The sequence below is a fragment of the Equus asinus genome, chromosome 12 (assembly GCF_041296235.1).
Source record: "Equus asinus isolate D_3611 breed Donkey chromosome 12, EquAss-T2T_v2, whole genome shotgun sequence".
NCBI classification, from domain to species: domain Eukaryota; kingdom Metazoa; phylum Chordata; class Mammalia; order Perissodactyla; family Equidae; genus Equus; species Equus asinus.
This window is the reverse complement of record NC_091801.1, coordinates 40483477-40509660: the sequence shown is the minus strand read 5'-3', so window position 1 is coordinate 40509660 and position 26184 is coordinate 40483477. Positions and strand designations below refer to the sequence as shown.

The window sequence follows — 26184 nt, the reverse complement described above, 5'->3', positions numbered from 1 at the left end:
CCTAAGCTAACATCTGTTGCCAGTCTTCCTCCTTTTTTGCCTCAGGAAGATTAGCCCTGAGCTAACATATGTGCCAATCTTCCGCCACTTTATATGTGGGTTGCTGCCACAGCATGGCTGACAAGTGATGTAGGTCTGCACCAGGGATCCAAATCTGTGAACCTGGGCTGCAAAAGTGGAGTGTGCTGAACTTAACTACTACGCCATGGGGCTGGCCCCAGGAGGGCGTCTTAAGTGCATGTCTTTAGTGCTTTATAAATTGATATTCAACCAACTCTGTTTTCACCTAAGCCTTCGAGGACTTTTTTGGTGCATATCAGGTTGCTTCTTAGCTTTTCCCACTGTCAATTTAGGATCCAGCCCTCTTGGATTCACAAAAGAAATGATCACCTATCCATCTGCTTCCTGCTTGCAAAGTTTTATTGTTGTTGCCTACTACCCTATTATCTTCATTCTTGTCAGTTTTTGCTTCTTTTTAAAGTTCCTTTTCTGTTATCTTATTAGGATTTCTGGAAGAAGTGGACATAAATACCTGTGTTCAAACTGTCACCTTAAACTGGAAGTCAAAATAACCTGTTCACTTGTCTTCATACACATACTTTTGCCACCCTCTAATCCATTCTCCACACCTCAGCTGGAGTAATCTTTTGAAATGCAAGTCTAATATGTCACCTTTCTGCTTAAAATAGTTCATTGGTTTGACAGTGGAAAGTTCCAGGTCTTTAACATGAACTGTAACCCCCAGCAGGGTCTGACTTCTTCCTGCAGCCTCTCATTGTCCTGTGCACTCTGCCCACACTGGTCTTCTTTCAGTTCTCTGAATGGTCCTAAGCCTGTGCACTTCTCTGCCTGGACCACCTGTCCTTCCTCCCCCTTCTCAGCAATTTCTCTTTACCTTGTTAGCTCCTCCTTCCTTCCAGTTCATCCATCACTTCTTTAGGGAACTCCCCCAGCCTTTCGTGTCCAGGCCAGGCCCTCCTATGAAATATTCTCACAGGACCATGTATTTCCCTTTGTCTTATCCCTGTTTTAAATTTACATTTAGTTGAATAATTCTTTCAGTAGTTTTTCTCTCCTTTTCTGGAATTCAAGCTTCATGAGGTCAAGGATTATGTCCATTTTTGTTCACCGTTGTCTCCTTTGCACCTGGAGTCGTGCATAATACATTGTAAGCATTTAATACATGTTTGTTGCAATGGAAAAGAATAAATCAAAACCTGCTTCATTCCTTCATTCTCTAATTTAGTGTCATCTTCCAAACTCTAAGGGGAGCTCAATGCTGTCTCCCCTCATTTCATCCCTGGGAAGGGGACAGAGGACAATGTGAGTTAAGCCTGGACCAGAGGCCTCTGGCCATAGTCCTAAGGGACAGAATTTTTGTGTGTCCACATGGCAAGGTGTCAAGCAGACACCATGTCTGCAGTACCATGCACCAGTTACCAATTCCAGAGGAGGACTCCAAACACTTCTGCGTATTGCATCTTGGTATCGGAGTCACCAAGAAAAAATGCAGTCAAGCATTGGATGGGACAATGCTTTACTTACAAAGAGAAGAGACAGAGCAGGATCAGCTTCAATAGTGGATGTCAGTCCCCCATGCTCAGTGGGTCTCTCCTGGCTGCTGACACAAGGCAATTGGCATATGTGCCACACCTCTCTCATGTTGCAGTGGAAAGAACCCTGTCCCCTCTCCTCAGGGGACAAATATAACAGTGGGGTTGGCCAAGTGCCATATGAGGCACGTGCTTTAAACAGAGACAAAAGAGTACTCACTGAGCCTGAAACAAGAAAAGATATTCCCACACATGGTGATAAACCAGGCACAGTCTGTGTGGGCCCTTTAACTCCAGGTAAGGAAGCATTCCAGACCCAAGGCCCATTCTTATGCAGCTGAGGAGGGGCTGAAAGACTGCTTGTATGAGACTGACTTTTCCAACACAAGGTCTTCTGGATTCTCTTTTTTTGTTTTTCTCTGTATATTCTCTCTTTGGAATTTCTCTTTAGATTCTTAGGTTTTCCTCTTGCTTCTTCCTTTTGCTTAATGTACCTGGTGCTGGATGGAACCCAGGGAAAGGAAGCCTATGCAGCGGGAGACATTCTGTCTCACATGTGGTCCTGGCTCTTCACTAGAAATGGGTTCTACACTGAGATTTAGGGGCCAAAACTTCATCAGTAAAACACAAGATTTTATCCACTACCCTTTCTGCATGCCTCCTTTGTTAACCTATAGCATCAATAGAATGTTCAGGATCTCAGTCTCCTCCATTTTTCCACCATAGGGACAGGACTCCCCCATTTATCTCAGGCAAGCAGTTATCCAAGTTGGAAAGCTGGGGGTCCTGTTCCATTCATATTTACCACACATCATTCAGTTGTTGACTCTGTTAAATCTCTTGAATCTGACTTCTGTCACACACAACTAAACAACCTCTTTTATTTAATCAGCAGTGTTCAAACCCAGCCCTGGTGGTCTAGTGGTTAAGATTCAGTGCTCTCACTGCTGCAGCCCCAGGTTCGTTTTTTGGTTAGGGAACCACACCTGTCTGTCAGTTGTATGGTCATACTGTTGTGGCTGCATGTTGCTGTGATACTGAAAGCTATGCCGCTGGTATTTCAAATACCGGCAGGGTCACCCACGGTGCACTGGTTTCAGTGGAGCTTCCAGACTAAGACAGACTAGGAACAAGGACCTGGTCACCCACTTCCAAAAAAAATTGACTATGAAAACCCTAAGAATAGCAGGGGAGGATTGTCTGATATAGTGCCGGAAGGTGAGAGGATGGTGCAAAAAGACCCGGCAGGGTTCCGCTCTGCTGTACATGGGGTTGCTAGGAGTCAGAATTGACTCCACAGCGCTAACAACAGTGTCCAAAAAGTGTTCCAGTGATCCCTAGGGGTTTTGTAGATGTGCCTCTGAGGACCACTGTAGGGGACAAAAGGGAAAGGAGCATGCAGGCCACCAAGCAACATGTAAGATTTCATGTTATATGTCTTTCTTGGTGCTTTACTATGTGCTCTTGATGTTCATTTTATCTGCGTAACAACCCTACTGTTATGTTTATTTGATAGATGAAGAAATTGAGGCACAGAGAGGTTCAGCAAGTAAAGTGATACAGCTAGCAAGTGGCAGAGTTAGGCTTGGAACTATGATATTCTGATTTCTGAGCTAGCCTTCTTGATTTCTAAGTTATGCTTGATTTCTGAGCTAGCCTTCTTGATTTCTAAGTTATGCTTGATTTCTGAGTTGTTGTGTGTTAGGGACTGCACTAAGTGCTTTACAAGCATTATTTCACTTAGTCCTCATAATGGCCCAGTATGGTGGGTCCTATCTTCATTCTTCAAATGGAGAAGTCTAAGGATAAGGAATTTGTCCACAGTCATGAAGTGGCAGGGGTGGGATTTACATTTGGATCTGCCTGATCCAAGAGCCCACGGTCTTAATCCCTGTACTCTAGACGTCCTCCTGTGTGTGGGATGACCGGCTGCATGTGTGCACTGTCTCTTCTGCTATAGTGTGAACTTCTTGAGGAGACTGTGAGTTCTTCACCTTTGTCTTTCAGCAGCCTTCTCAAAGTGCTTGACACACACTCCATGCTCAATAAATACCAGCTGAATTGAATGGAAGTCAAGGTGTGCAAGAGGTTCTGGGAGTTAAGAAGGCTGAGGAAGTCTGAGACCAAGTGATGAAAGGCTGTTCTTGTGGATGTTGAGCTAGGAAGGGCAGCTGAAAACTGTCTGATACCAAAATTATTCAGGAGGGTAGGTAGTGCTGTAGTTGTGGTAACACACTTGGGGAGGCTGACTACTGCCCAGGCAGAGTCACAGAATGGCCATGGCTTGGTGTGGTTACCATATTTCATGGTATAGTCTTCTGTTTTGCTGTTCCAGAAACTTAGTCTTTCCTTTGTTCTCCAGAATGGTTAGGTTTTTATGTTGACACTCTAAAGGCCCAAGAAACTATTCAATAACCAGAATACAAAGTAGTTAAGCCCACTTACCTTGACTGGAATTTTCTTTTTTTGATTGTAATGGTATGGTCATCTGAGAAATGCAGAAGGCAGACTAGAAAAGACAGGCCTTCACTATAGTGTCTTGTTTGGAGAAAATCTGTGTGGCTAGAAGGGGATGGTCATTTCAGAACAACAAAGGAGGCTGGCAGTACCTAAGTCTGCCCAAGGGAAGGAGTTTGATCTAAGCACACTTGTTCAGATGAGCCTTATTGCAAGTGCTCATTAAATGATGATAGCTGTTATTTTTGTTAAGATGGGTGAGAATGCTTCCAGGTACCTTTAACTGAGAAACACTTTTTGATCTTAGGTAAATCCCCACGTTCTGTTTCATGCTTAGCGAACAACCCTCTGATCATTTGACTTCATATAGAGAGCGTATACAGCCAGGAAAGTGCTGATCAGCCTAAGTTGATCTCAGGTTCACTTTATTAGTGTTTCTTCCTGTCAATTAATATTCCCACTATTGACATTGTGAAGTATTGCTTCTGTCTGTTTGTTTAAAGAAACTCTGCCTCCGGGGACAGAATCCTCCCACTAAGTAATACAGAGTAGGGTCTTTAGGAAGCAAACTACCAGGGTTCAATTCCTAGCTTGTACTATCTATATAACCTTGGGCAAGCTATGCAATTTTTTATGCCTCAGTTTCCCTTATTTGTAAAATAGGAAAAATAATAGTACCTACTTCTAAAAGTAGTTGTAGAATAAAATGACATCATGCACAGAGCCTTGTACATAATAAACTCTCAATAAATGTTAGCTTTTAAGTTCAGTTTCCTGAACTTGCCAGGCCAGGACCAAACTTTGGACTGTGGAGAATAATCAAGGTAAATTCTACGTAGTCAATAAGCCTGGCTCCCTAAGATGACATTCTCTGCTTGTCTATGGATCACCTTGACATTTGAAACAAGGCACTAATACTTAGAGTCTCAGATATTTACATATATTAACTCATTTAACATTTCTGGCAAACCTAAGAGGTAGGTACTCTTATTATCCCCATTTTACAGAGGAGGAAACTGAGGCATAGAGAGGCTAAGTAATTTGCCTGAGTAAATGGTGGCTCTCACTCCTAGAACCATCTTTTATTCACTTATTAAATTACCTTTTTTTTCCTGACAATCATGTCATTAAATTAAAGAATGGGTATTTTGCAGTGAGAGAAGGGTTGAAAACTCATTTTTTCTCTCATCTGTAACAATGTTTTAAAGATGTAGTTCTACTTTCTTAGTGAGCTTTGCAGCCACCCATAAATGCCTCATGTAGTTATAAAACATGGTGGGCTGCTTTGTTATTTGCAAATAACAAAATCAAACAAGGTTGTTCACCAGTTATTACATAGCACGCATCACAGAACATGCTATAATTGTGCTTTTTACTTCCGAATTTTCAAGATTGGTTTATCTGTTCTCATTTTTCGACAAACCAGAAGGTAGGAACAACAAATGTATAAAGGTACTTCTTCATAAAATTATTGTTTACAAAATCGACTAAGTATGCATTTATTAAACCCCCTGGGTGTTCGCACTGCATCTGACGAACATCTAAGGTAGTAAAAAGAACATTTCTGTGGCCTTTTAGAGTTTACAAAGAGCCTTTCAGAAGATGCTTACACCACACAGTAACTGCAGTGCTGAAAAGACAAGGAAATCGCCTTTTCCCTGCCTTTGCATCGCTTTCCTTAACTCCTGGAAATTACGAATGTTTTGTCTACTGTACTTGGGCAAGCTTCTCATTACCGCAACGGGTTTACTCATAACTTCGTCGCGGAATCTCTTCTTTCTCTGGTGGAGCCTTTCGGGTTGGCTGGAATCTGAGCATGCGCAGAAGGTCAGCAAACCGAGGGCGGGCTGGCGCGGTGGTGGGCGCTACCTCCCCTTGACAACGGGAAGCGGGTGTGTCAGGGCGCGTGCGCAAACGTGGCCAGGGCGCCGGGGTGGTGGGTTACGCCTGGAGAGCGCATGGGCAGACAAACTGTACGTCCGTTTGTCCGGAGCGGAGGGGAGAGTGGGCGCCATCTTCTAGGCTCACGGAGGGCTCCACCTGTTCTGGGGAGGTTGCTGCGACAAGAAGTGTCCCCCACCCCCGGCGTTGTGTGTCCGAGTCAGCTGCAGTGGTGTGTGTTTACTGCCAAGTGCGAAGCAGTTACCCTTGGGGCGTCGGGGGTGAGGAGGGGCTGGCGACGGGGACGGAAGGACAGGGAAAGGCGGGGCCGGCGGCTGCGCTAGCAGCTAGCGTAGCTTCTGCCGTCAGGGCACTCTCTTTCCTTTCTAAACACCGACTCTCCCGTCAGCCTCCATGTGGTGTTTTGTGTGCGCTTCCCAGTCTTCTTGAGTGAAGATCTCGAAGGATTTCATAGGTATATTTTTCTTTGCTATGTCATCGTAGTCAGTGGTGGCAGAAAAGCGCTGAAGGCCCGGCTGGTTAGGCTTGAGAGGGGCCAAAGTGTTTCAGTTAGATTTGAGGGCAGTTCCCCCTCTGACGAATTAGCGTGGAATGTGTGCCCTTGGGACGGCGTAACGGAAAGGCATGGAGGTTGGGCGGTCTAGGTTAATTTGAAGGCTGAATTTGGCTGAAGGTCTGGCGACAGCATCGGATCTCACGTAGCAACTTTGGCCTGGCGCGAAAGAAGGAAGCTCTGAGCCCTGGGAGTGTGGACAAAGGCTTTGGGCTATAGAAGCGCTGCCTTCGGATGATCCCCGTTTGAAAATGATGGATGTGATGGGAAATCCTGTGCCATGTGGATTCGTCTTCGTTTACAGTTCCTGTTGGGGACTATGGCTCTGTCTCGTCATGCCTTTGATTTTTATTTTGACCATCTACGTTTTAAAAGGATGAAAGGCAGATCATCATAAAGAATAATTGTGGACTGGGATAGATCATTTTCTGTAGGGGAAACCCATGCGTTTATAATTTGAATGTGCTTCCTCATAACATTGGGTTTTAAGAAATAGTCGCAGTTGTATCTCCGTAACCATGTCTAGAAAATGACTTAAAATCAAATGGATCTGAGAGAGTACCTATTCAGGTTTAGCCTCCCTCGTGTTTCCTTCTCAATCTTGTTTAGAAGGTGCACATTTCATATTGTTTAGTGATAATGGTGATCAAGTGGGATGAATCGTTGGATAAAATCAGCAAAATTGTTTAAAATGAGCTTATTTATTTCAGCGACTTGCCCTTAAATGTGCTTTTAAGGACCCACTCCCTTTTCATAGGTTAGAAGTTGTAACTGATCACTGTCTTTAAATCAACAGAGTCATGAAAATACTTTTGTTGCCTTCCTAGGTAGAAAAATTTTAAGTGGAGAGTACTTTTCCTGTGTTTTGATTTGTGTGTAGTGTTCTTAGAATTTATGGGGAATTTACTTAAGGAGATAACGTGGGAACCACAGGAAAAGTGCTCATTTTGAGAGCTGTTCTCTCTTGGTTATCTCCTAGGTGTGTTATTGTAATGGGAAAAATGGTACATTAACATACTCAAGGGCAAAAAAGTTTAAGTATTAGTTATATTTAACTGGCAAATTAGAATAATTTTTTTCTATAGTCTGCTTGAATTGGAATTCATGAGATTTGAACTCATGGAATCACTTAGTTAAAATATTTTTAAGTTAGGGAGGATAAATTGCTAGAAATTTTTTGACTTTTACTTATAATTATTCCTTTGAAAGGTCCCTGAGTTTTTTGGTAGATATGTTTGTGTTCTCAAGGTAAATCCCTTTTAAATTTTTTAAAAAGTTTAGGAGGGACAAAATTATGTGTATCTTACACTGCTTTCTAAAATATTTTAAAAGTAGAAAAGGAACTAAGTCGATTTGCGTAGGAAGTGTCTTGGAACTGTAGTGTGGACAGCGAGTCCAGAAGTCATTTATAGTTTTTGGTAAAATGTTGGTGTGGATATTGGTTTGCGGAAGAAACTAAGCTTATACTCTTTTTTTTTTGGTACCATACAGATTTTTTTTTTAATTTTCTCTTTTTAGAGCAGTTTTTTCGGTTCAGAGCAATATTGAACAGAAGTTAGAGAGATTTGCCATATGCCCTCTGCCCTGACACATGTGCTGTGCAGATATGTTAATAGTAAACTTCATTAATATTTTTAATACCAATTTGGCATTGATAATTGAGATGTAGACTATTCCAAATAATTTCTCACCGTTTAGCTTGTAGTTTAGGACGTTTACGGACCCTTTTTAAAGGAAAATAAACCTTGCATACCTAAAGAATATGTTTGCAGACCCCACTTGTGGAAGAGTGGTACTTAAGTGTAAGTACTAAATGAAAGCAACATTTATTTGCACACTCAAAACATACATTTACAATTATTAACTTAGCAAGTGTTAAAAACTTATTTACTAAGACTACATTATATATTGTTAGTTTGGGTATCTCTGAAAGTATTAGATGTAAATTTCCTTAAAAAAATACTAAGTTGAGGTTTTTTCAGTAGTTAACACTGATAATCCCCAAACATTCCAAATTAATGTATTTTTACTATTCTACTTTGTATTTGGATTTCTTCTGTAGAATGCAGGACAGTTGTTTGAAATGGAAAAAACTTATTAGTATAATAAGATTCTTTACTTATTTGAACATTTCTAATTGGCTTCAGATGAATTTTAATAGTAATTGTTTTAGGAGTTTACGATAAGCAGTAGTGGAGATTTTTATTTTTAGGGATGTTTTAGTATTTGCCTTAATTATTTTGGAGTCAGGAAGTTTGGTTCTGTGGAAGCATGAGCCATATATATATAACTTATCGTCACCATTGATTTAGATTTAAAAATTGATTTTTGAATTTGAAACATTATTACTGTGTTCAGTTATTGTATCGTTTTGAATGGTTGCCTTATTAATTTGATTTGATCTTACATTTTGAAAGGGAGGAGAATTGCAAGAGTTGGACGTAGTAATGAGCTAGATGTTTGGTCTTTTCATGAGCGGAAGTGATAGAAAGTTTTTTGGGAATTTTTGATGTTTTTAAATTGTTATTTTACTTGTAGAACAGTTATCTTTTTTAAAAAAATGGATGTAAAATTTATATACAGTGAAATGCACAGACCTTAAGGATAGAATTCATTTAGCCTTGATAAATTTATACACTCACTTAACCAATACTCCAGTCAAAATATCTAGCTTTTCCATCACCCCTTTCCTCTTGCCACTTCCAATCAAGGGCAATAGTTTAATTTTCAGAAGGTTTTTTGTTTTTTAAATAATTTGCAGATGTCTGCTTGGAATTCGTGCCTCCTTTTTGCTGAGGGATGATTAATTTTCCTTTGGAACAAAGAAGACCATTTTGTAATGCCCATAGTTGTGGTTCCTTATGTTGCTTCACTTTTAGTAGGTACTTCTGAAGTGAATATCCTAATCTGGCATTGTTTAAGATCAATTACAGGGTCCAAGGATTAATTATATTTCATTTTCTTTCCACAGTTAAGTTGCTTTTACAGAATTAACAGGTCTTCAAGAAATTTTTAAAAAGGTAAGATATCCAGAGCTTAAGGCTTTTCACAGAGGCTTGACAAAAAAATGTAAAATAGAATAGTACATCTAGGTACACGTGGCTTCTGTACTTTATGTCTGACTAGTGATGCACTAGGGGTAGGCGATTTATTATCATGAACAGAAGTTATATACTGACCATAGATGGCTTTTCTTAATATGTACAATTCATCGTGGTTGGTAAAATTCTTTAATACACAAAGCTCTCTCCCATGTTTCAGTAGAAGATATGTTTCTAAGTGAGTCTGAAAATAGTTTGGTCTTGTTGTGAAGCAGCACTTGGCAGACTTACAAAGATTTGATATTTTTGATGCTCATACTGTATAGGATAGGTGATATGAAATGTTTCTTCGAAGTAGTTGGTTTATTTGTATGTTTAGGTGGGAAAAACTTTACTCATTTTTTTTTTAAGAATTAGAATATTTTTGTGAAGTCCTATCTTGTTTTCATTTATAAATGTGGAAGAAGGTAGGAACCATATAATTATTAAGCTTAGTTTGGGATAAGGTACTTAAAAAATAAGACTTGCTATTATGTGTACCTTTTTGTCTGCAGGTCATTATTGCTGTGGTTTGAGCTCAGCATGGCTGTAGTCATCCGTTTACTGGGGCTTCCTTTTATTGCGGGGCCTGTGGATATTCGTCACTTCTTCACGGGATTGACTATTCCTGATGGAGGAGTGCATATAATTGGAGGGGAAATTGGGGAGGCTTTTATTATTTTTGCAACAGATGAAGATGCAAGACGTGCCATAAGTCGTTCAGGAGGGTTTATCAAGGATTCATCTGTAGAGCTCTTTCTTAGTAGTAAGGCAGAAATGCAGAAGACTATAGAAATGAAAAGAACTGATCGCATAGGAAGAGAGCGACCAGGATCTGGGGCATCAGGGGTTGGCAGCTTCTCTGATTTTGTTGAGGCTATTAAAGAAGAAGAAAGTAATTCTGGATATGGTTCTCCGATTAATCAAGGTGCTGGGTTTCATACTAATGGTACAGGACATGGTGATTTAAGGCCAAGAAAGACACGACCGTTGAAGGCCGAGAATCCTTACTTGTTTCTACGAGGTTTGCCTTACTTAGTAAATGAAGATGACGTACGTGTCTTTTTCTCTGGTTTGTGTGTGGATGGAGTAATTTTCTTAAAACATCATGATGGCCGAAATAATGGTGATGCCATAGTAAAATTTGCTTCATGTATTGATGCTTCAGGAGGTCTTAAATGTCATAGAAGTTTTATGGGTTCAAGATTTATAGAAGTAATGCAAGGCTCAGAACAACAGTGGATTGAGTTTGGTGGTAAAGCAGTTAAGGAGAGTGACGTTCCTATGAGAACTGAAAAACATTCTCCACCAAGAGGAATTAATGATAGACATTTTCGAAAACGATCTCATTCAAAATCTCCCAGAAGAACACGTTCTCGTTCCCCTCTTGGATTTTATGTTCACTTAAAAAATCTGTCTCTAAGTATTAACAAAAGAGATTTAAGAAATTTCTTTAGAGATACTGATCTGACTAATGAACAGATTAGGTTTTTATATAAAGATGAAAGAAGAACAAGATATGCCTTTGTGATGTTCAAGACTCTGAAAGACTATAACACTGCTCTGGGTTTACATAAGACTGTTTTACAGTATCGTCCAGTTCATATTGATCCAGTTTCTAGAAAACAAATGCTGAAGTTCATTGAATGTTATGAAAAGAAAAGACCAGTGTCAATAGAGAAAGACAGACTTGGACATGTTTCACAAAAATACTCTCAAGGAGGCTATTCTGGCCAGAAACTGTGCATATATATAAGAAATTTTCCATTTGATGTTACAAAAGTTGAAGTGCAAAAGTTCTTTGCAGACTTTTCTCTTGCTGAGGATGACATTTACTTGCTTTATGATGACAAAGGAGTTGGTCTGGGAGAAGCATTGGTGAAATTCAAATCAGAAGAACAGGCCATGAAAGCTGAACGTTTGAACCGACGAAGATTCTTGGGGACAGAGGTATTGTTAAGACTTATATCTGAGGCACAAATGCAGGAGTTTGGTGTAAATTTTTCCTTGATGTCCAGTGAGAGAATGCAAGACCATTCACAGTCATGTGAGAGAGATGATCATTCCCATTCATTTGATTCAAATGATCCACCAGTATACTTAGTTGGCCCTTCTGAAAACTTCAGGCATCAGGAAGAGGACTTGAGGCAACTGGACAATTTCAGACATCCCCAGGGGGATTTCCGACAGCCTGATAGGCACCCTCCAGAAGACTTTAGGCATTCCCCAGAGGACTTCAGGTGCTCCCCGGAAGACTTCAGGCACCCTCGCGAGGAGCACTTCAGGCAGCCTCCTGAGGAGGACTTCAGGTGCCCTTGGGAGGAGGACTTCAGATACCCTCAGGAGGAGGACTGGAGGCGGCCACCTGAGGAGGATTTCAGGCGGCCTCCCAAGGAGGACTTCAGGCGACTCCCTGAGGAGGACTGGAGGCGGCCCCCAGAGGGAGACTTCAGGCAACTACCTGAGGATTGGAGGCGGCCTCCTGAGGGGGACTTCAGGCGGCTTCCCCCAGGGGAATGGAGGAGACCACCTGAGGAGGATTTCAGGTGGCCCCCTGAAGAGGATTTCAAGCGACTTCCAGAGGGAGACTTCAGGCGACCTCCTGAGGAAGACTTCAGGTATTCTCCTGAGGAGGATTTCAGGCGTTCTCCTGAGGAGGACTTCAGGCGGCCACCCCAGGAACACCTCAGGCGGCCACCCCCGGAATACCTCAAGCGGCCACCGCAGGAGCACTTCCGGCGGCCACCACAGGAGCACTTCCGGCGGCCATCCCAGGAGCACTTCAGGCGGCCACCTCAGGAGCATTTCAGGCGGCCACCCCAGGAGCACTTCAGGCGTCCCCGAGAGGAAGATTTCAGGCACCTACCGAATGAAGATTTCAGGGGCCCTCCCGATGAAGACTTTAGACACCCTCCTGATGAGGACTTCAGGAGCCCCCCGGAGGAAGATTTTAGGTGTCCTGATGAGGACTTCAGGCGGCTCCCAGAGGAAGACTTCAGGGAAGGTCCAGAGGAGGACCCTAGACTTCCTGACAATTTTAGACCTCCTGGTGAGGATTTTAGGAGCCCACCTGATCATTTTAGAAGTCATCGCCCTTTTGTGAATTTTGGTCGCCCAGAGGGTGGCAAGTTTGATTTTGCAAAGCGTAATATGGGAAGTTTTCCTGAGGGGAGGTTTATGCCTGATCCAAAATTAAATTGTAGTTCAGGTAGAGTAACGCCTATTAAGATAATGAATCTTCCATTTAAAGCTAATGTTAATGAGATTCTAGACTTTTTCCATGGTTATAGAATCATTCCTGATTCAGTTTCAATACAGTATAATGAGCAAGGATTACCTACAGGGGAAGCCATTGTTGCTATGATAAACTATAATGAAGCTGTGGCTGCTATTAAAGACCTAAATGATAGGCCAGTTGGTCCACGCAAAGTTAAGTTAATTTTGCTCTAAAGAGCATTTCTAAATTCAGAGTTACCTCCCCACAGTATTGATGCAGCAAATGCATTTATGGTTTTTTTAAAGTGTTTATTTTTAATTACCTAGTGAAAAATATTTTAATTTTGACCTGTGAATAGAACAAATGTAAATAGAGTGTGAATCTGGTTTTCTTTTGCTTGCAAATTGCCGTTCACTTTTTCTAATTTAAAATTATATATGCCTTTTTTTTGGGACAGTGGGAGAACTAATTCCCTGAGTGCATTAATTTTTGTTGCTGTCCTGGGTAAACCTCAAGACTTGTATAAAGTAGAGCTGTATTTGGGGAAGATAAATTTTATATTCACTTTTGTTCCCATTCTGTAGTCTACGTCTTCTACTCACACTGTATAAGGAAATGGTCAGTGACTGATTGTTCAGGTTTAGCATTTTCCTTGCTAACTGCCTGCAAAATTAATGCCCTCTTCTTTGTCTGAGATATTACTGTGTTAAGCCTCCCATTAATAATAAATAGTTCAAAATGGACAGACTGTGAACTTGAAGTTTACGCATGTAAAAACCTTAGGGGATTCTTAAGTTTCCATGTGCATAACTTTGGAAAGTTTTATAAAAATAAAAAAATTGCAACTGAATAGACCAACTAATTAACTTTATTTGTATTTGTATAAAAAGAAAAAAGTTTCTTTTGGGAAGGTTTTCAATAGCTACATTAAGCAATATTTCTGATAGGAGGACCAAACATTCTATAATAATAGTGTAGAGTGCTATGTGTAGTTTTATTGTTTCTTCAACATTTCATCAACAAAACTGATGAGATTAACTCAAAATACGTAAAAGACAAAAAATAAGAAAGTAATTAGAGGTACGAGAAGACTTTCAGGCTTATGCTGGGAAGAATCTGATAAATGGATATAGTTTGTGTTTCTAGGAAGAATTTACTGGTAATTCATATAACTTGTATTTTTTTTAGGTTCTCATTTTTTAATTTCAAAACTTTGTATAAAAATAAGACTTTTGAGAGACTGAATTTTGACTTCTTTGATAGTCAACCTTTAGTGTAGACACTTTGCAAATACTGGATTTGATTTTCTGTACCCATAATAATAATAGCTAACATTTATTGGGCACTTACTATGTGCTGGGCAGTATTAGGTGCTTTACATGCGTAATCTCAATATTCCCCAAGAAGCGTAGAGTGTTCTTTACCTCTGTTTCACAAATAAGATAGTGAAGTTCAGAGTGTTTAAATAACTTGCCTTAAGCCATAGCTAGTAAATCATGGAGCCAATTTCAATCCAGACAGACCAATGACTCCAGTTTATGCTCGTAACACTTTTGCCTACTACCCTTGTTAAATGATATTTTTAATTTTAGACCCTGCTAAAAATATTTTCAAGAGTAAATATTTTCTTACCTCCATTATTGCTTTAAAAATAGCATTAAAAAGATAAAATTTAGTATGTTCATTGTTAAAAATGAAAAGTAACTTAAAATATGTTTCTATATCCAGAGTTTCTCTTAGATACTAATATTATATATTGGCTTCTAATTTAAAATTGTTCATTTTATCAAACATAATTTGACTTTGGTTGGCCTTTTATAGTTTATATAAAGTAAGTTTTTCTCAATTTTATGATTCAGAGACTTCCCACATTGAGCAAAAAAGAACAAAATTTGAATTTATATACGGTAGTCATTTAATACTAGGATAATGTAGAAGTAGAACACTTTGTCAGTACTTACCCAATTAGTACTATAAATATTTTGGATTAATCTTAAGTGATTTAATGAAGTCTATGAGAAGCCAACTGAAGTTTCTGTGTGTGTGTGTTTTTTTTTTAATTACAGTGACTATTCTACTTGCTAGTAGAACGAATAAGCTGGTAAATTTGGTTCAAAAAGTGCATCAGTATGGCTCTTTAAACTAGTAAACTCATAGCTAGGAGAATGATGAACTGTAATCTCTAAACCAAGCACAATGAACAAAATAGGAAGAAATGATATTTGTAATGCTCAAAGATTATATAGATGGTTCATTTGACAGCCTTCTTGAGGAATGTATGGAAGACTTAACACTTCTCAAATACATATCACTAAAAGCTAAGATGAAGCATAAAGTGAAATATTTAATGTGGAACTGCTTCTCAGACTAGGCTGGGGTGGGATGGTGGTAGTAGATAAAGAGTCCAACGATAGTCAACACACGCTTTGTAGTTTAATTGTAAAATTAATGAATTGACATAAAAAGTAACTTTTACTGCATGATCTATCAGTTTAAGCTTTTTTAAATAAAAAGTTTTTTATAGAAAGCTGGCTTATACTGGTTGAGAGCCATTTTTGTACATCTCTTCTCGACTCTCCCTTCAGTGATATGTTAATAAATTAGCCATGGAAGGAGTATTTTCACCATGGAAATTGGCAAGTCAGGACATTTTCCACCCGAGGCCAGTTTACCAGCATGCCACCAATTTCAAACACACAGAATAGCATACTAAATCCTCATATAGTCATCACCCAGCTTCAATACTAGTTTTCCTGTTTCCTTTCTCCTACTCCCAGATACATCAGGTACACTAGGGGCATACTGGTTCTCTAGTTTAACACCCAGTGGCATTTTAATTATCTTAAAGCCAAACATGTTTATCTAGAAGGTATCTGAAAAATATAGATGTCTTGAAAGTAAACTTAATCCCATAACCAAGAGACAGGTAAGAATCGTTATATCAGGAGTGCACTTTACCACTTACTGAGAACACTCAAGACCAATGGCTCTTGGTCCATCTATCGCCTCTTAAGCAGTGACCTTGTCACCTTCATCTTTGTAGTAAGTGTTAGCTATCATTTATTGAGCTGCATTAGATACTATATGTTTATGATCTGTAATTATATATGAATTCACCATATCATTTAGTTTCAATAATCTTAAACCTGTTTTGGAGATAAGAAACAGAGGCCTGTAGGCTAAGTAACTGCTCAGGTTGGTGCCTGTTTTCTTTTACAAGGAAGCTAAAAGATTTTACATTTTTAAAGGTGATTATATTTTAAATGGTTATATAATATGTAGTAGCCTTGATTTTGTCTTATCAGCCCACAAATTATAAAAATATTTACCATCTAGCCCTTTAAGAAGTTTGCCAACCTATGCCTGGTCTAAAAGAAACTTAATTCTACATTGATGAAAGTATTGTCATTTAGAATATTCCTTTTGTCCTTAGAATATTTCTTTGAGGTAAGCAGGGCATATATTTTATATTAGATTATTGTTAATTGCTTCATATATCAGGCACTGTTTTAACTTTACAAATGGGGCAACTGATGCTCAAGAGAAGTGAGTTGCTTTAGTAAACAGCAAGAGAAATACTATAACCCTGCTTTTTCTCCCATCTACACCACCAAATTTAAATACTGAGAAAATAAAAATGCAATGATAGCCTCAATTTCTTAAGAATATCAGTTTATTTAGGGTTCTAAAATGTTTTGGATATTTTATTTAAAAAGTACTGAAGTAATTAGGACCATTCTTAGGAAGCAGTACTTTGTTAAGAACAGAACCATAAATAACAAAGTCAAAAAAGCTTTCTAGAAAGTCTGTCTTTTTCTGTTATGAATAACTGCTTTTTGTGGTTATCCCAAATGATTTTATAAATTTGATAATTTTTATATGCCTGACTGGGATCCATGAAATAACAAAAGTATAATTCCCCATCCAAAGAAAAGCATCAGACATACTGAAAGGCTATTACATTGTTTTATATTTTTAGGAATAAAAGTGACTATAAACTTTCATTAATTACATGGTAGTTTGGTAAAATTTTTATAGACTTTTTAATGATTTATGGTTTTCCATGACAGTTTCTTTTCTTAGGCAACAGTCCACCAAAGTACAGCTTTCCAAAAGTTGTAATACCATGGTAAAATGCTTTAGTATGACAGCAGTCTCAGGTTAAAACTGGAATCAGGCTGAATGTGACTTTCCTTTTAAAGCTAAAATTTATGCTTTACACATAGTTGTAAAATACTGATATCCTAGGGTCCCATTAGTTTTAATCAAGAGTGATTACACTCTTGTTGAAAAGTAAATTTACGTATCAATGAAACTGTATGTTATTGTAAAAGTGAAAAGAAAAAGGAAAAAAGAAAATGTCTTTTTGCTTAAGTCTTTATGGAATAGAATTTGTATTCAATCAGAATGACTATCTAGGACCCTTTTCTGGTGATGAAAGCATAGTATCTTAACCTAAAAGAAAAAAGTGGAATTGTTAGATCTTTTTTTTTGTCATCTGCTTACTATTACAACCTCAACTAGGTATAGTGCATTAATATGAAATAATTTTGAAATATATCATCGTTTTTAAAAAAATGGAACCTGTACAAAAAAGATCACATATGCTAGATAGGATGTTGAAATGAAAGGTGTGTAATATTTTTTAAAACCTTCATTTTGGTCAGCATAAAATTCCTTTAATTATTTTTCCATTTCCAGTAGCGTTTCATTTTGAGGTTTAAGCTATCAGGCCAGTTTTATAACTCAGTAATTCTGGATTCCAAGTTATTTGAGATGAAAATGGAAATGTGACGTTTACTTAAGGAAATTAATTTTCTTCTTTTGTAACGTCTAAGTCTTCATCTTCATCATCATCATCTGCTTGTTGATCCTTTCTTAGTCGACAGGCGGACACCTGTTAAAAGTTAACACATTTTTAAAAATACTAAAATATATTTTTACATGCTTGGTATCTTTTTTAATATGCCCTTATAAAGAAATGTCCGTAAGTAATAATTTTTAGTAATGAAAATTTCCTATGAATTATTGTATTTTAAAGTTGAAAGTAGTCACAGTTTTTTCATTCATTTATCATGTTATTTTTTGAATAAAATGTGAAATTAACCATTTGATTGTAGTTGGATACCAGTACTTCAATAACAAGTACTTTCAGAGAAAGTAGAGTCTCAGTATACTACGAATGTCAAAAATATTTTAGGCTGAACAATTCTTGGGTCAGAAAACAGGTATCTGAGAATCATCAAAGGGATGGGAAAACACAAGGATATTTGAACTAGGCAGTTGAAATTTGGCTTTAAGTCTTGACTGTTGCTACTTGGGTCATCTTGCTTCAAATCTTTCTGAGGGTGTTTCTACCTCCCAGGGGACATTTGGCAATGTCTGGAGACAGTGCTGATTGTCACAACTGGGGGTGTGTGTTTGTGTTACTGGCATCTTGTGGGTAGAGGATAGGGATGTCGCTCAACATCTTTACAATGCACAGGACTCCCCTCCCCCACCCAGCCTGCCCTGTACCAAATTATCTGGCTCAAAGTCAATAGTGCTGAGGTCGAGGAAACCCTGGAATAATGTATTCCAAAGTGCTACAGAGATGTTAGCTCACTTAGCTCTAAATAGTCAAACAAAACTTTGTATGTACTATAATACTAGATTTATGGAATTTATGTGCAAGGCACTTAATGGTGGAATAATAAAAATAATTTGGTTAGGGGGAGACATGCATAAATATAAAGTAGTAAATAAATGGTTAGAGGAGAATCAAATGAAAATAGAAGGTATTGGATCAAATTTACCTAAAAGTTATATTTTGAAAATATTTTGCTCAATTTTAAATTTGGAAGGTTAAATACGAAAAAAGGCATCTCTCTAGATCAGGAGTTGGCAAGCTATGGCCCAGTTTGCCTCCTGTTTTTGTAAGTAAAGTTTTATTACAACAGCCATATTGATTTATTAATGTATTGATTATGACTGCTCTTAGTTGGGACAGAGACCATATGGCCCACAAAACCTGTTATTCTCTTTGTGGCCTCTTAGAGAAGAAGGTTGTTGAGCCCTTCTTGTTCTAGATACTAGGTAACTGTGACTTTCTGGATATAGAAGAAATGAGAAAACTGGCTCTTTACCTAAAAGATCTCTGCTTCTGGATCTGTGATAATGTTCAGCAAAAGCCCTTTTTAGGTATAATTTCCAGTAAGTCATGATAGTGAGATTTATACCCTTAGCAGTTTGACCTCAGAATCAGTGCTCTTCATACTATTTGTTGGTAGTACCATTGAGTTGATTCTGACTCCTGGCCACCCTGTGTACAGCAGAGTGGAACCCTGCCTGGTCTTTTTGCACTATCCTCTCACCTTCTGGTGCTACATCAGACAATGCTTTGCTGCTATTCAGAGGGTTTTCATAGCCGATTGTTTTGGAAGTGGGTGGCCAGGTCCTTCCTAATCTGTCTTAGTCTGGAAGCTCTGCTGAAAGCTGTCCACCCTGGGTGACCCTACTGGTATTTGAAATACCAGTTGCCATGCTTTCAGCATCCCAGCAACTCGCAGCCACCAAAGTATGACAACAGACAGACAGGAGGTGTGGTGTTCTGACCAGGAAATGAACCTGGGCCACAGCAGTGAGAGTGCCAAATCTTAACCACTAGACCACCATGGTTGGTTTTTCCATAGTTCAGAGAAATCTAGATTAGAAATCTAGATTAGCATTCTTCTGTCCTTTCCACCTCTGCTCTCAAGTATTCTGCTTTGGAGAGTAATATGTATTACAATATACGAGATTATATAAGAAATAACAGCTGCATCTACTACAATTTTGTCATTTCACGTAAGGGTAAGAACAGGAGCCGCACCTAATAGAATTTTCTGTCATTTTATGTGAAAGACGGTAAGTTACATGAGGTCATATGACTTAAGGGAAACATTTTTAGTATTGAACAAAGGCAGCAACTCAAATTGTTTTAGATTACTGTTTCTAGCTCACCTGTCCCGTTCCAGATACACACTTAGCTGACAGTGATCTCTGAAGAGGTGACTTCGAATTTGCTCTTACGATATCTAAACGAGATGAATAATCTGGTGGATACAGAGAATTTCGGAAAACCTGTTGCAATGATAAAACAACATTATAGGTAGATGGTAAACAATGGAAATCTAGAAAGCCATGTTAAGTTCCTCTTTAGTTAAGATTTTTTTAAAGCAGCCTCCCTTCCCCGGGGCCAAAATCTCAATTATTTATTGTAAATGTAAAACAAAAATTTAAAAAATACAAAAACATTTTAGGTTGGAAAGATGAAAGCTCAAAACTCCTATTTGAATCATGTAAGATGATGGTGGGTCCTGAAGCAGTCACTTCAGAGCTTTTGCTGGGGCAATGTGAAAGTTCTTACCCTCAAAGAATGCAAGCCAGTAGGGAGGTGCAAGTCATAGCTCTGATTCTTTCTGTTCTGCTTATTCTCCACTGACTGATTTAACTTCACTGCAGTACTTTTATGGTACATCACATACGAGTAAATTGGAGCGACTGTAATTTATTGATTATAGCCTCACTAGGATTTGGAATGTCATCGTCAGTTCTTTTTCCTTAAAGCAGCAGTTCCCAATCTGACCACTTTCTTAAGCCTCCCTATCTATATCTTATCTTTTCTCCCATTTCTCTAACATACAGACCAACAGGTAAAGTTATCAGATGTTAATTTCTTCAGCTTCCCTCTTTTTCCTCAACTCTTCACCCCACTCTTTTCTTTTTTTAAAGCAAATGTCATTCTGATTCTTCCCAAGATGCATTTTTCCTTTATCCAAAACTTCAAACTAAACCAACAAACAAAAGTTTTCTTTCTCCACAGGTTCTCTCCCCCAGCAAACAAGCTCAAGATCAATGTTTTTTAAAAAAATTACTTCAAGGTTCAACTTCATTCTTTAAAAAACTCAAATATTCTACTTCTCCATTCATTTGTCAACAAACTAGTTAGGCTTTCATCACCTTCCACTGAAATTGCTCTTGCCAAAAGTCACCAAAGTAATCTTTTTGTCTTTCTCTTCACTGACCTTGTCCTGAAACTTCTTTTCCATGTATGCCATCACTAAACTCTTTTCATGTGCTACGTGCCCTATTTCTTCACATCTTTTCTATTGCTTACACCTTAAATATTTTTAAAGGGTTTCCCTTAGGCCACTTTTCCTTTTTTGATACCTTCCTTTGAAAGGTCTTATCTACATGGTGTTTAATGGTTACCCTTCAACCAGTACTCCACAGACTGTCTTCTTAGAGGCATATTTATGCTTCCAACTACATTTTGTTCTCTTAGACCAGCATGTCCAACAGGACTTTCTGAGATGATGGAAATACTTGCTGCTCTGTGCTGTCCAAAGAGAACACATGTAGCTACTGAGCCCTTGAAATGTGGTTCATATGACTGAGGAACTGAATTTTTATTTTCAATTTAACCTTAAAATGCCACATATGCCTAGCGGCTACTATATTGGACAGTATAGCTCTAGATTCATCTTTACAATGAAAGACATTACCATACACTTAGCAGACCAGGCTAGAAGCCTGGGCATTCTCCCTATATTTCTCACCTGAGGTACTTCTATTTTAATTTATTAACTCTACACATCTTTCCTTATACCTTACTTAGAATTGTCTTACTAAAATATGATTTCTCTATTAAAAAAGTTTGTGGCTCCTGACTACCCAGAGTCCAAATGCCTTAGGTGACATCCAAGGCTTAAGATCACCCAGACCTACCCATCACTTTTCACTTCCAGCCTATATACAGAACATGTTATACTCTGTCTTTGGATGCTGATTCCCCAGCCTGGAATTCCAGCAAACTTACTCATTCAAGAGCTGAGTCAAATGCCATCTTTCTTCTGCCTTCCTGTATTCTCTAGTCAGTAGCTCCTGTTCATACCCTCAGTACAGCTGTCATCTCACTGTTGTGTAATTACCTATCTGTCCCCACAACTAGTTTTAAGTTCCTTTGGAGCAAGGAGCCCTGTTTTATCTTTGCAATTCCTCCCAGTTTAAGAGAGTCACTTGGTAAATAAATGATAATGATATGAACTTAATCCCCATGTTTTGGGGAAAAAAGGAGACTCAAACTAGGGAATGTCTCTACACATTTCTTTAAACCTTAGAGAAGTGCAGGACGCAAAAGGAATCAAGGGATGAAACTTAACATGAGAGGGCAATTCAGGCATGCTAATTAGGTTATTTAACGGGTTACTGAGGACCCAATCATATTTTGGTGCCTGACATGGAACACTGGCATCATGGTATGATATAAAAACTAGACGACTTATTCATCCACTGGTATTTTTAAGGGAGGTATTTTTGTCTTTTAACTTTTCCAGCAAAGACGAAGTTAAAAGTGGGAAATGGAAGACAACACACAACCCTTGGGTTGAAAGTCTAAACCAGTTAAATATTAAAATTAATTTCTTACTGCAAAACAACAGATTTACAGAACTATTAGTTTACTGGCAATAATGCATTTTTCAATATGGTCCAAGATCTCTTCTAGGAATGAGTCTCAAGATGTGAATATGCTCTGAAGTGATTACACAGAGGTGATCTTTTGAAAGGGAAAATGGGCCTGGCAATACTTTTTCTGTGAAGAACAAATAAGGTAAGATGGTTTGTGATAATACCTAGATGCCTAACTGCAAAAAAATAGCTGCTGCCAGAATAAGTCTCAGCTGCAAAAAATTAGCTGCTGCCAGAGTAAGTTTCAGCAGTTCTCATAAAGCACAGACTACCTAAGAATAGCAAGTTATTTCTCTGCCCCTCTGCATATTTTCTCTACTTCTTTCTAAGAAACCTTGTATTTAAAGGATTCTTCCTCTTCTTGGTACCTAATTGATAAAATTTTACTCCCCTGGTCCCACAACTCTCCCCAGACTGCTCTCCTCTCCACAATTTCTATATGGCATAATAGTAACAGCTTACGTCTATAACTCATTATGCCCCAGGACCTTTGCATATCAATCTGTACCCTCCACCTCAAGTTGTTGCCAGGTATCCTCCTATTCATTCCTCAAGCTTCTAATTAAGAAATCATTCTTTTATTCTCCAGACTAGTATTTAGAATCCTACATCACATAAACTCACAGCACACTATATTTCTTCTTTATGGGACTGGTCACATTATAAAACTTAAATAGTTCCAAAGTATATTGTTTTAATGTCTGAACTCCCTGATAGATTTTTAAGTTTCTGCTTTGACAACTCTGACCATTTCTAACTTAGAATGCTAAATTCTCAGCACTCAAAATGGGGCCTGGCAATATAACAGGTGCTCAATAAACAGTTGATGAATGAACATTTTATGAGGTAAGTACTAGAAGTCTACATTTTAGAGATGAGGAGGCTCAAGTGTGAAGTTCACTGCTCAATATTGCCCCACTAGAAAGTGGGGAAATTGATACTCAAAAACATCTACCACACAGCCCTGAGATTTTTAATTTTTTATAAGTCTCTCCTCCCACAAGCTACCTAGCTAGTTGATCAGGAGTAGTAAGAGAAGTTATAAAAGAAATGGTGTGACAAAAACGATACCTAGGATCTCTGGAATGAGAAGGAAAATCCTAGGGTCCAAAGGGCTTGAAGGAACTGTAGTATCAGTTAACAAATGTCACGTCAAGGTTATTGGAAAAAGGAGAATGAAAATACTTGTAAAAGGGACTCCAATCTTGTGGGAAAAGTGGGGGATCAATTTTGAACCTGACACTCAATGCAGGAAATGGTTCATGTCACTCGTCAAGAACCACACTTCTGGCAGTACAGTGCAGAGAGGGTAAAAACAGTGTCTGTAGTCAGACTTTTGGGTTTGGCTCTCAGCTACATTACCTACTAGCTATGGGACCCTCTAGGAAATTTCTTAACCTCACTGTGCCTCAGTTTTCTCATCCATGGAAAAGAGGACAATAAGTTCTTTTATCAAAGTTGATAGAAGGATTAAAATAATAGAATTAAAATGCATAGATCAGTAGTTGGTCCAAAGTAATCACTCTATAAACGTCTGCTGTTTTTATTATTTTACAAATGACAGATAAAACCTTAATAATCTATTTTTAAAAAAAGAGGACATGGAAAGGAATGAAAATTAAGAAACCTTAGCTTTAGTATTTGGAAGGAATGGACACTTAGGAAGCCATCTATTGACAGACAGTTAATAGCAATATGATAATGTATGGATAACATGTAAAACTGAGATCAGGTTTTGGCATTGGAAAACAGATATACACATACTAAAACATGTACCTTTCTTCATTTTAGTCAAGCTATAATCTGCTTTTACTGAATTAAGTTTCCTGGAACCAGAAGAGTAGTGGGAAGGCCTAGGGGATCTCTTTATGGATAGTGAAGTTAGTAAAAAAAAAAAAAAAAAAATTGAGGTAATTTTCAAAATTGTCAAATGGCAGACATTCCAAAATTCTATCACTTATTAATATAGAATTGTGGTTATATCTTGAGAGTCCATGGGTGTTTTCACTTCTACTGTGGAGATAATATGGACAAAGTATGTCTTGGCTATTTGATCTATATCAGCAAAAATACTCCTCTGTCTTTTTCCCTCTTTTGGAAGGTAAGAGGGCAGGACATTTACTCTTCAGATGTGCTTGTTGAAGCTAGGCTTTGATATTTAATTGCTCTAATCTTAGCTGGCCAATCAGATTTATTTGCATTTAACTATCAGTACAAAACAAGCCTTATATATAAACCTACATTTATTTCATAGCTTACTGACTAAGTCACACAAAACTGGTTAGAATCCTGATTTTGCTATTTCCTAGCAAGGTGGCCAGGGGCAAGTTAAGTTACTTAAAGTCTCCAAACCTGTTTCGGTAGTTCTGTACAACTACAGGAAAAATAAATCAATTGCAGTAAAATGAGAATAATAATAGCACCCACCTCACAGGATTGTTTGAGGAGTGAATTAAAAAAATGCATATAAAGCTTTGGGTACTGGGCATGGCATAAACACTCAAATGTTAGTTCAAATCAATATACGTTATTTTTAGGACACTTAAGTGATGATATCACCAGTTAAAATGATACAGTATTTCATGTAATGGCTTTAGATTATATTTTACTAGCTATTAATAAATTAACTCTTGGAACTTTACTGTGGTTAATTTGAAAAGTTAAAAATAAATAGAAAATCGTAAAAGTTCAGCTATTTGGGGCTGCACACAATAACACATCCATCGTAGTGTTCTAATTTAAGATTATTTGACCCACGAAAACTAATGCTCTTTTAAACATTTCCATATTAACAGAAAAACTGAGCTTAGACATAGTCCTACCTCTAAATCTTCTTCTTCATCAATCTTTTGTATATTTTGATAGGCAGCAGTGTAGACTTCTAAAGCTTTGCCATGAAATAACATTTCGATAGTGATAAATTCTGAAAATATAGTCTAAAAAAAATAAAGATTTGAATTTAAACAATCATAAAAATGGCTTTGTGAATTTAGTAAATTTATTCCTTACTATAGTCTTGGCTTTTTACGAAATACCGAGGTGTGTTTTTCTACAGGATACATTAAGTACAAAAGATAACTGGAATAAAAATAGCTTCAAAGACCTTCTGTAGCAGACCTTCAAATTATACAAAATATTTCCTATCTCACCATTTACTTCCCTCTTATTTTTTTAGTCAGTTCTTCTATTTATAATTTGTAATTGACATTTGTGATTAAAAAAGATCTGACTTCAGTATATGCCATTATGTACTGTTACCACATGCCTTATGTATTAGATAAAGCAGCTCAGTTCAGAAGCTGGTATTTTAGCAACTCCAACTGATGTTTAAAGAATAGAATGCTTTTTAGACAGGAGTTATATCCCATCGTATTTCTCACTATATGTTACTTATATTCTCTAATCACGAAGGGATTACTTGGTAATAATGACATTCCTACCACTGATAACAGTACCATACATTAGCATAGAGCATTCCAGTTTACAAACATATGACTTGCCCAGTGTTGTTCACAGCTAGAATGTTGAGACTTGGATCTGATTCTTCAAAGGTTATAGCTCTTGCTCACTGTACTGTGCCATTCTTGCTGGAATCAATCATTTTCTTCACAAATAAACTGTGCAGGTAAACTCTTATGAGCCTGATGACAACTTATGATAAGGAAGATCATGAGCAAAGAGAATGAATGAGGATGTGCATGTTGGTCTAAGCAGGGGTGAGATAATGGAAGGCAGGGAGAGGATACAGACCAGGCAAGTTTTCAATAAAATAGGATCTTATCCTTTTGTTAATTATTTTGTCCCTTATCAAAAATAAAAAATCAGAGTATTAACATAGAGAGAAGTGGGGAGAATGAGAACAAGGGAGAAAATACTCAAGCACTGTCCTTAAAAGAGAAAGATAGAAGAGATGAGATAGGCTAAAAGGCAACA

General features: G+C 38.1%; 2 protein-coding genes and 1 long non-coding RNA gene across 8 annotated transcripts in view; 2 read left to right on the top strand and 1 right to left on the bottom strand.

Annotated features, from left to right (window-relative positions):
* The first annotated feature begins 2853 nt into the window (after window positions 1-2853).
* Window positions 2854-26184, top strand: part of LOC139039908 (uncharacterized) — a 24272-nt gene continuing 941 nt past the window's right edge. The window contains exons 1-2 of the long non-coding RNA XR_011493255.1: window positions 2854-2970; window positions 22278-22393. This is a non-coding gene — a long non-coding RNA (uncharacterized lncRNA). The remainder of the gene's footprint in view (window positions 2971-22277; window positions 22394-26184) is intronic.
* RBM12B (RNA binding motif protein 12B) lies at window positions 5896-17164 on the top strand. 5 transcript variants are annotated; one of them, XM_014841642.3, is made up of 3 exons: window positions 5896-6366; window positions 9437-9485; window positions 10061-17164. In XM_014841642.3, the coding sequence occupies exon 3, from the start codon at window positions 10089-10091 to the stop codon at window positions 12993-12995; it is 2907 nt and encodes a 968-aa protein (XP_014697128.3). In that variant the 5' UTR covers window positions 5896-6366; window positions 9437-9485; window positions 10061-10088; the 3' UTR covers window positions 12996-17164. The 5 variants fall into 5 exon arrangements, with proteins under 5 accessions (XP_014697128.3, XP_014697129.3, XP_070337440.1 ...); XM_014841643.3 differs by having other exon boundaries at window positions 5954-6123; XM_070481339.1 differs by having other exon boundaries at window positions 5954-8267.
* Window positions 16418-26184, bottom strand: part of CIBAR1 (CBY1 interacting BAR domain containing 1) — a 25215-nt gene continuing 15448 nt past the window's right edge. The window contains exons 7-9 of one of the 2 annotated variants that reach the window (XM_044744057.2): window positions 25074-25187; window positions 19744-19863; window positions 16418-17659 (exon numbers count right to left, since the gene is read on the bottom strand). In XM_044744057.2, coding sequence (XP_044599992.2) covers window positions 17573-17659; window positions 19744-19863; window positions 25074-25187 — 321 coding nt within the window. In that variant the 3' untranslated portion in view covers window positions 16418-17572. The remainder of the gene's footprint in view (window positions 17660-19743; window positions 19864-25073; window positions 25188-26184) is intronic. The other variant, XM_044744058.2, reaches the window with a different exon arrangement.

What these genes read in the sequence shown, in the direction of transcription:
- RBM12B (XM_014841642.3), top strand. Translation starts at nt 10,089, where the DNA reads ATGGCTGTAGTCATCCGTTTACTGGGGCTTCCTTTTATTGCGGGGCCT.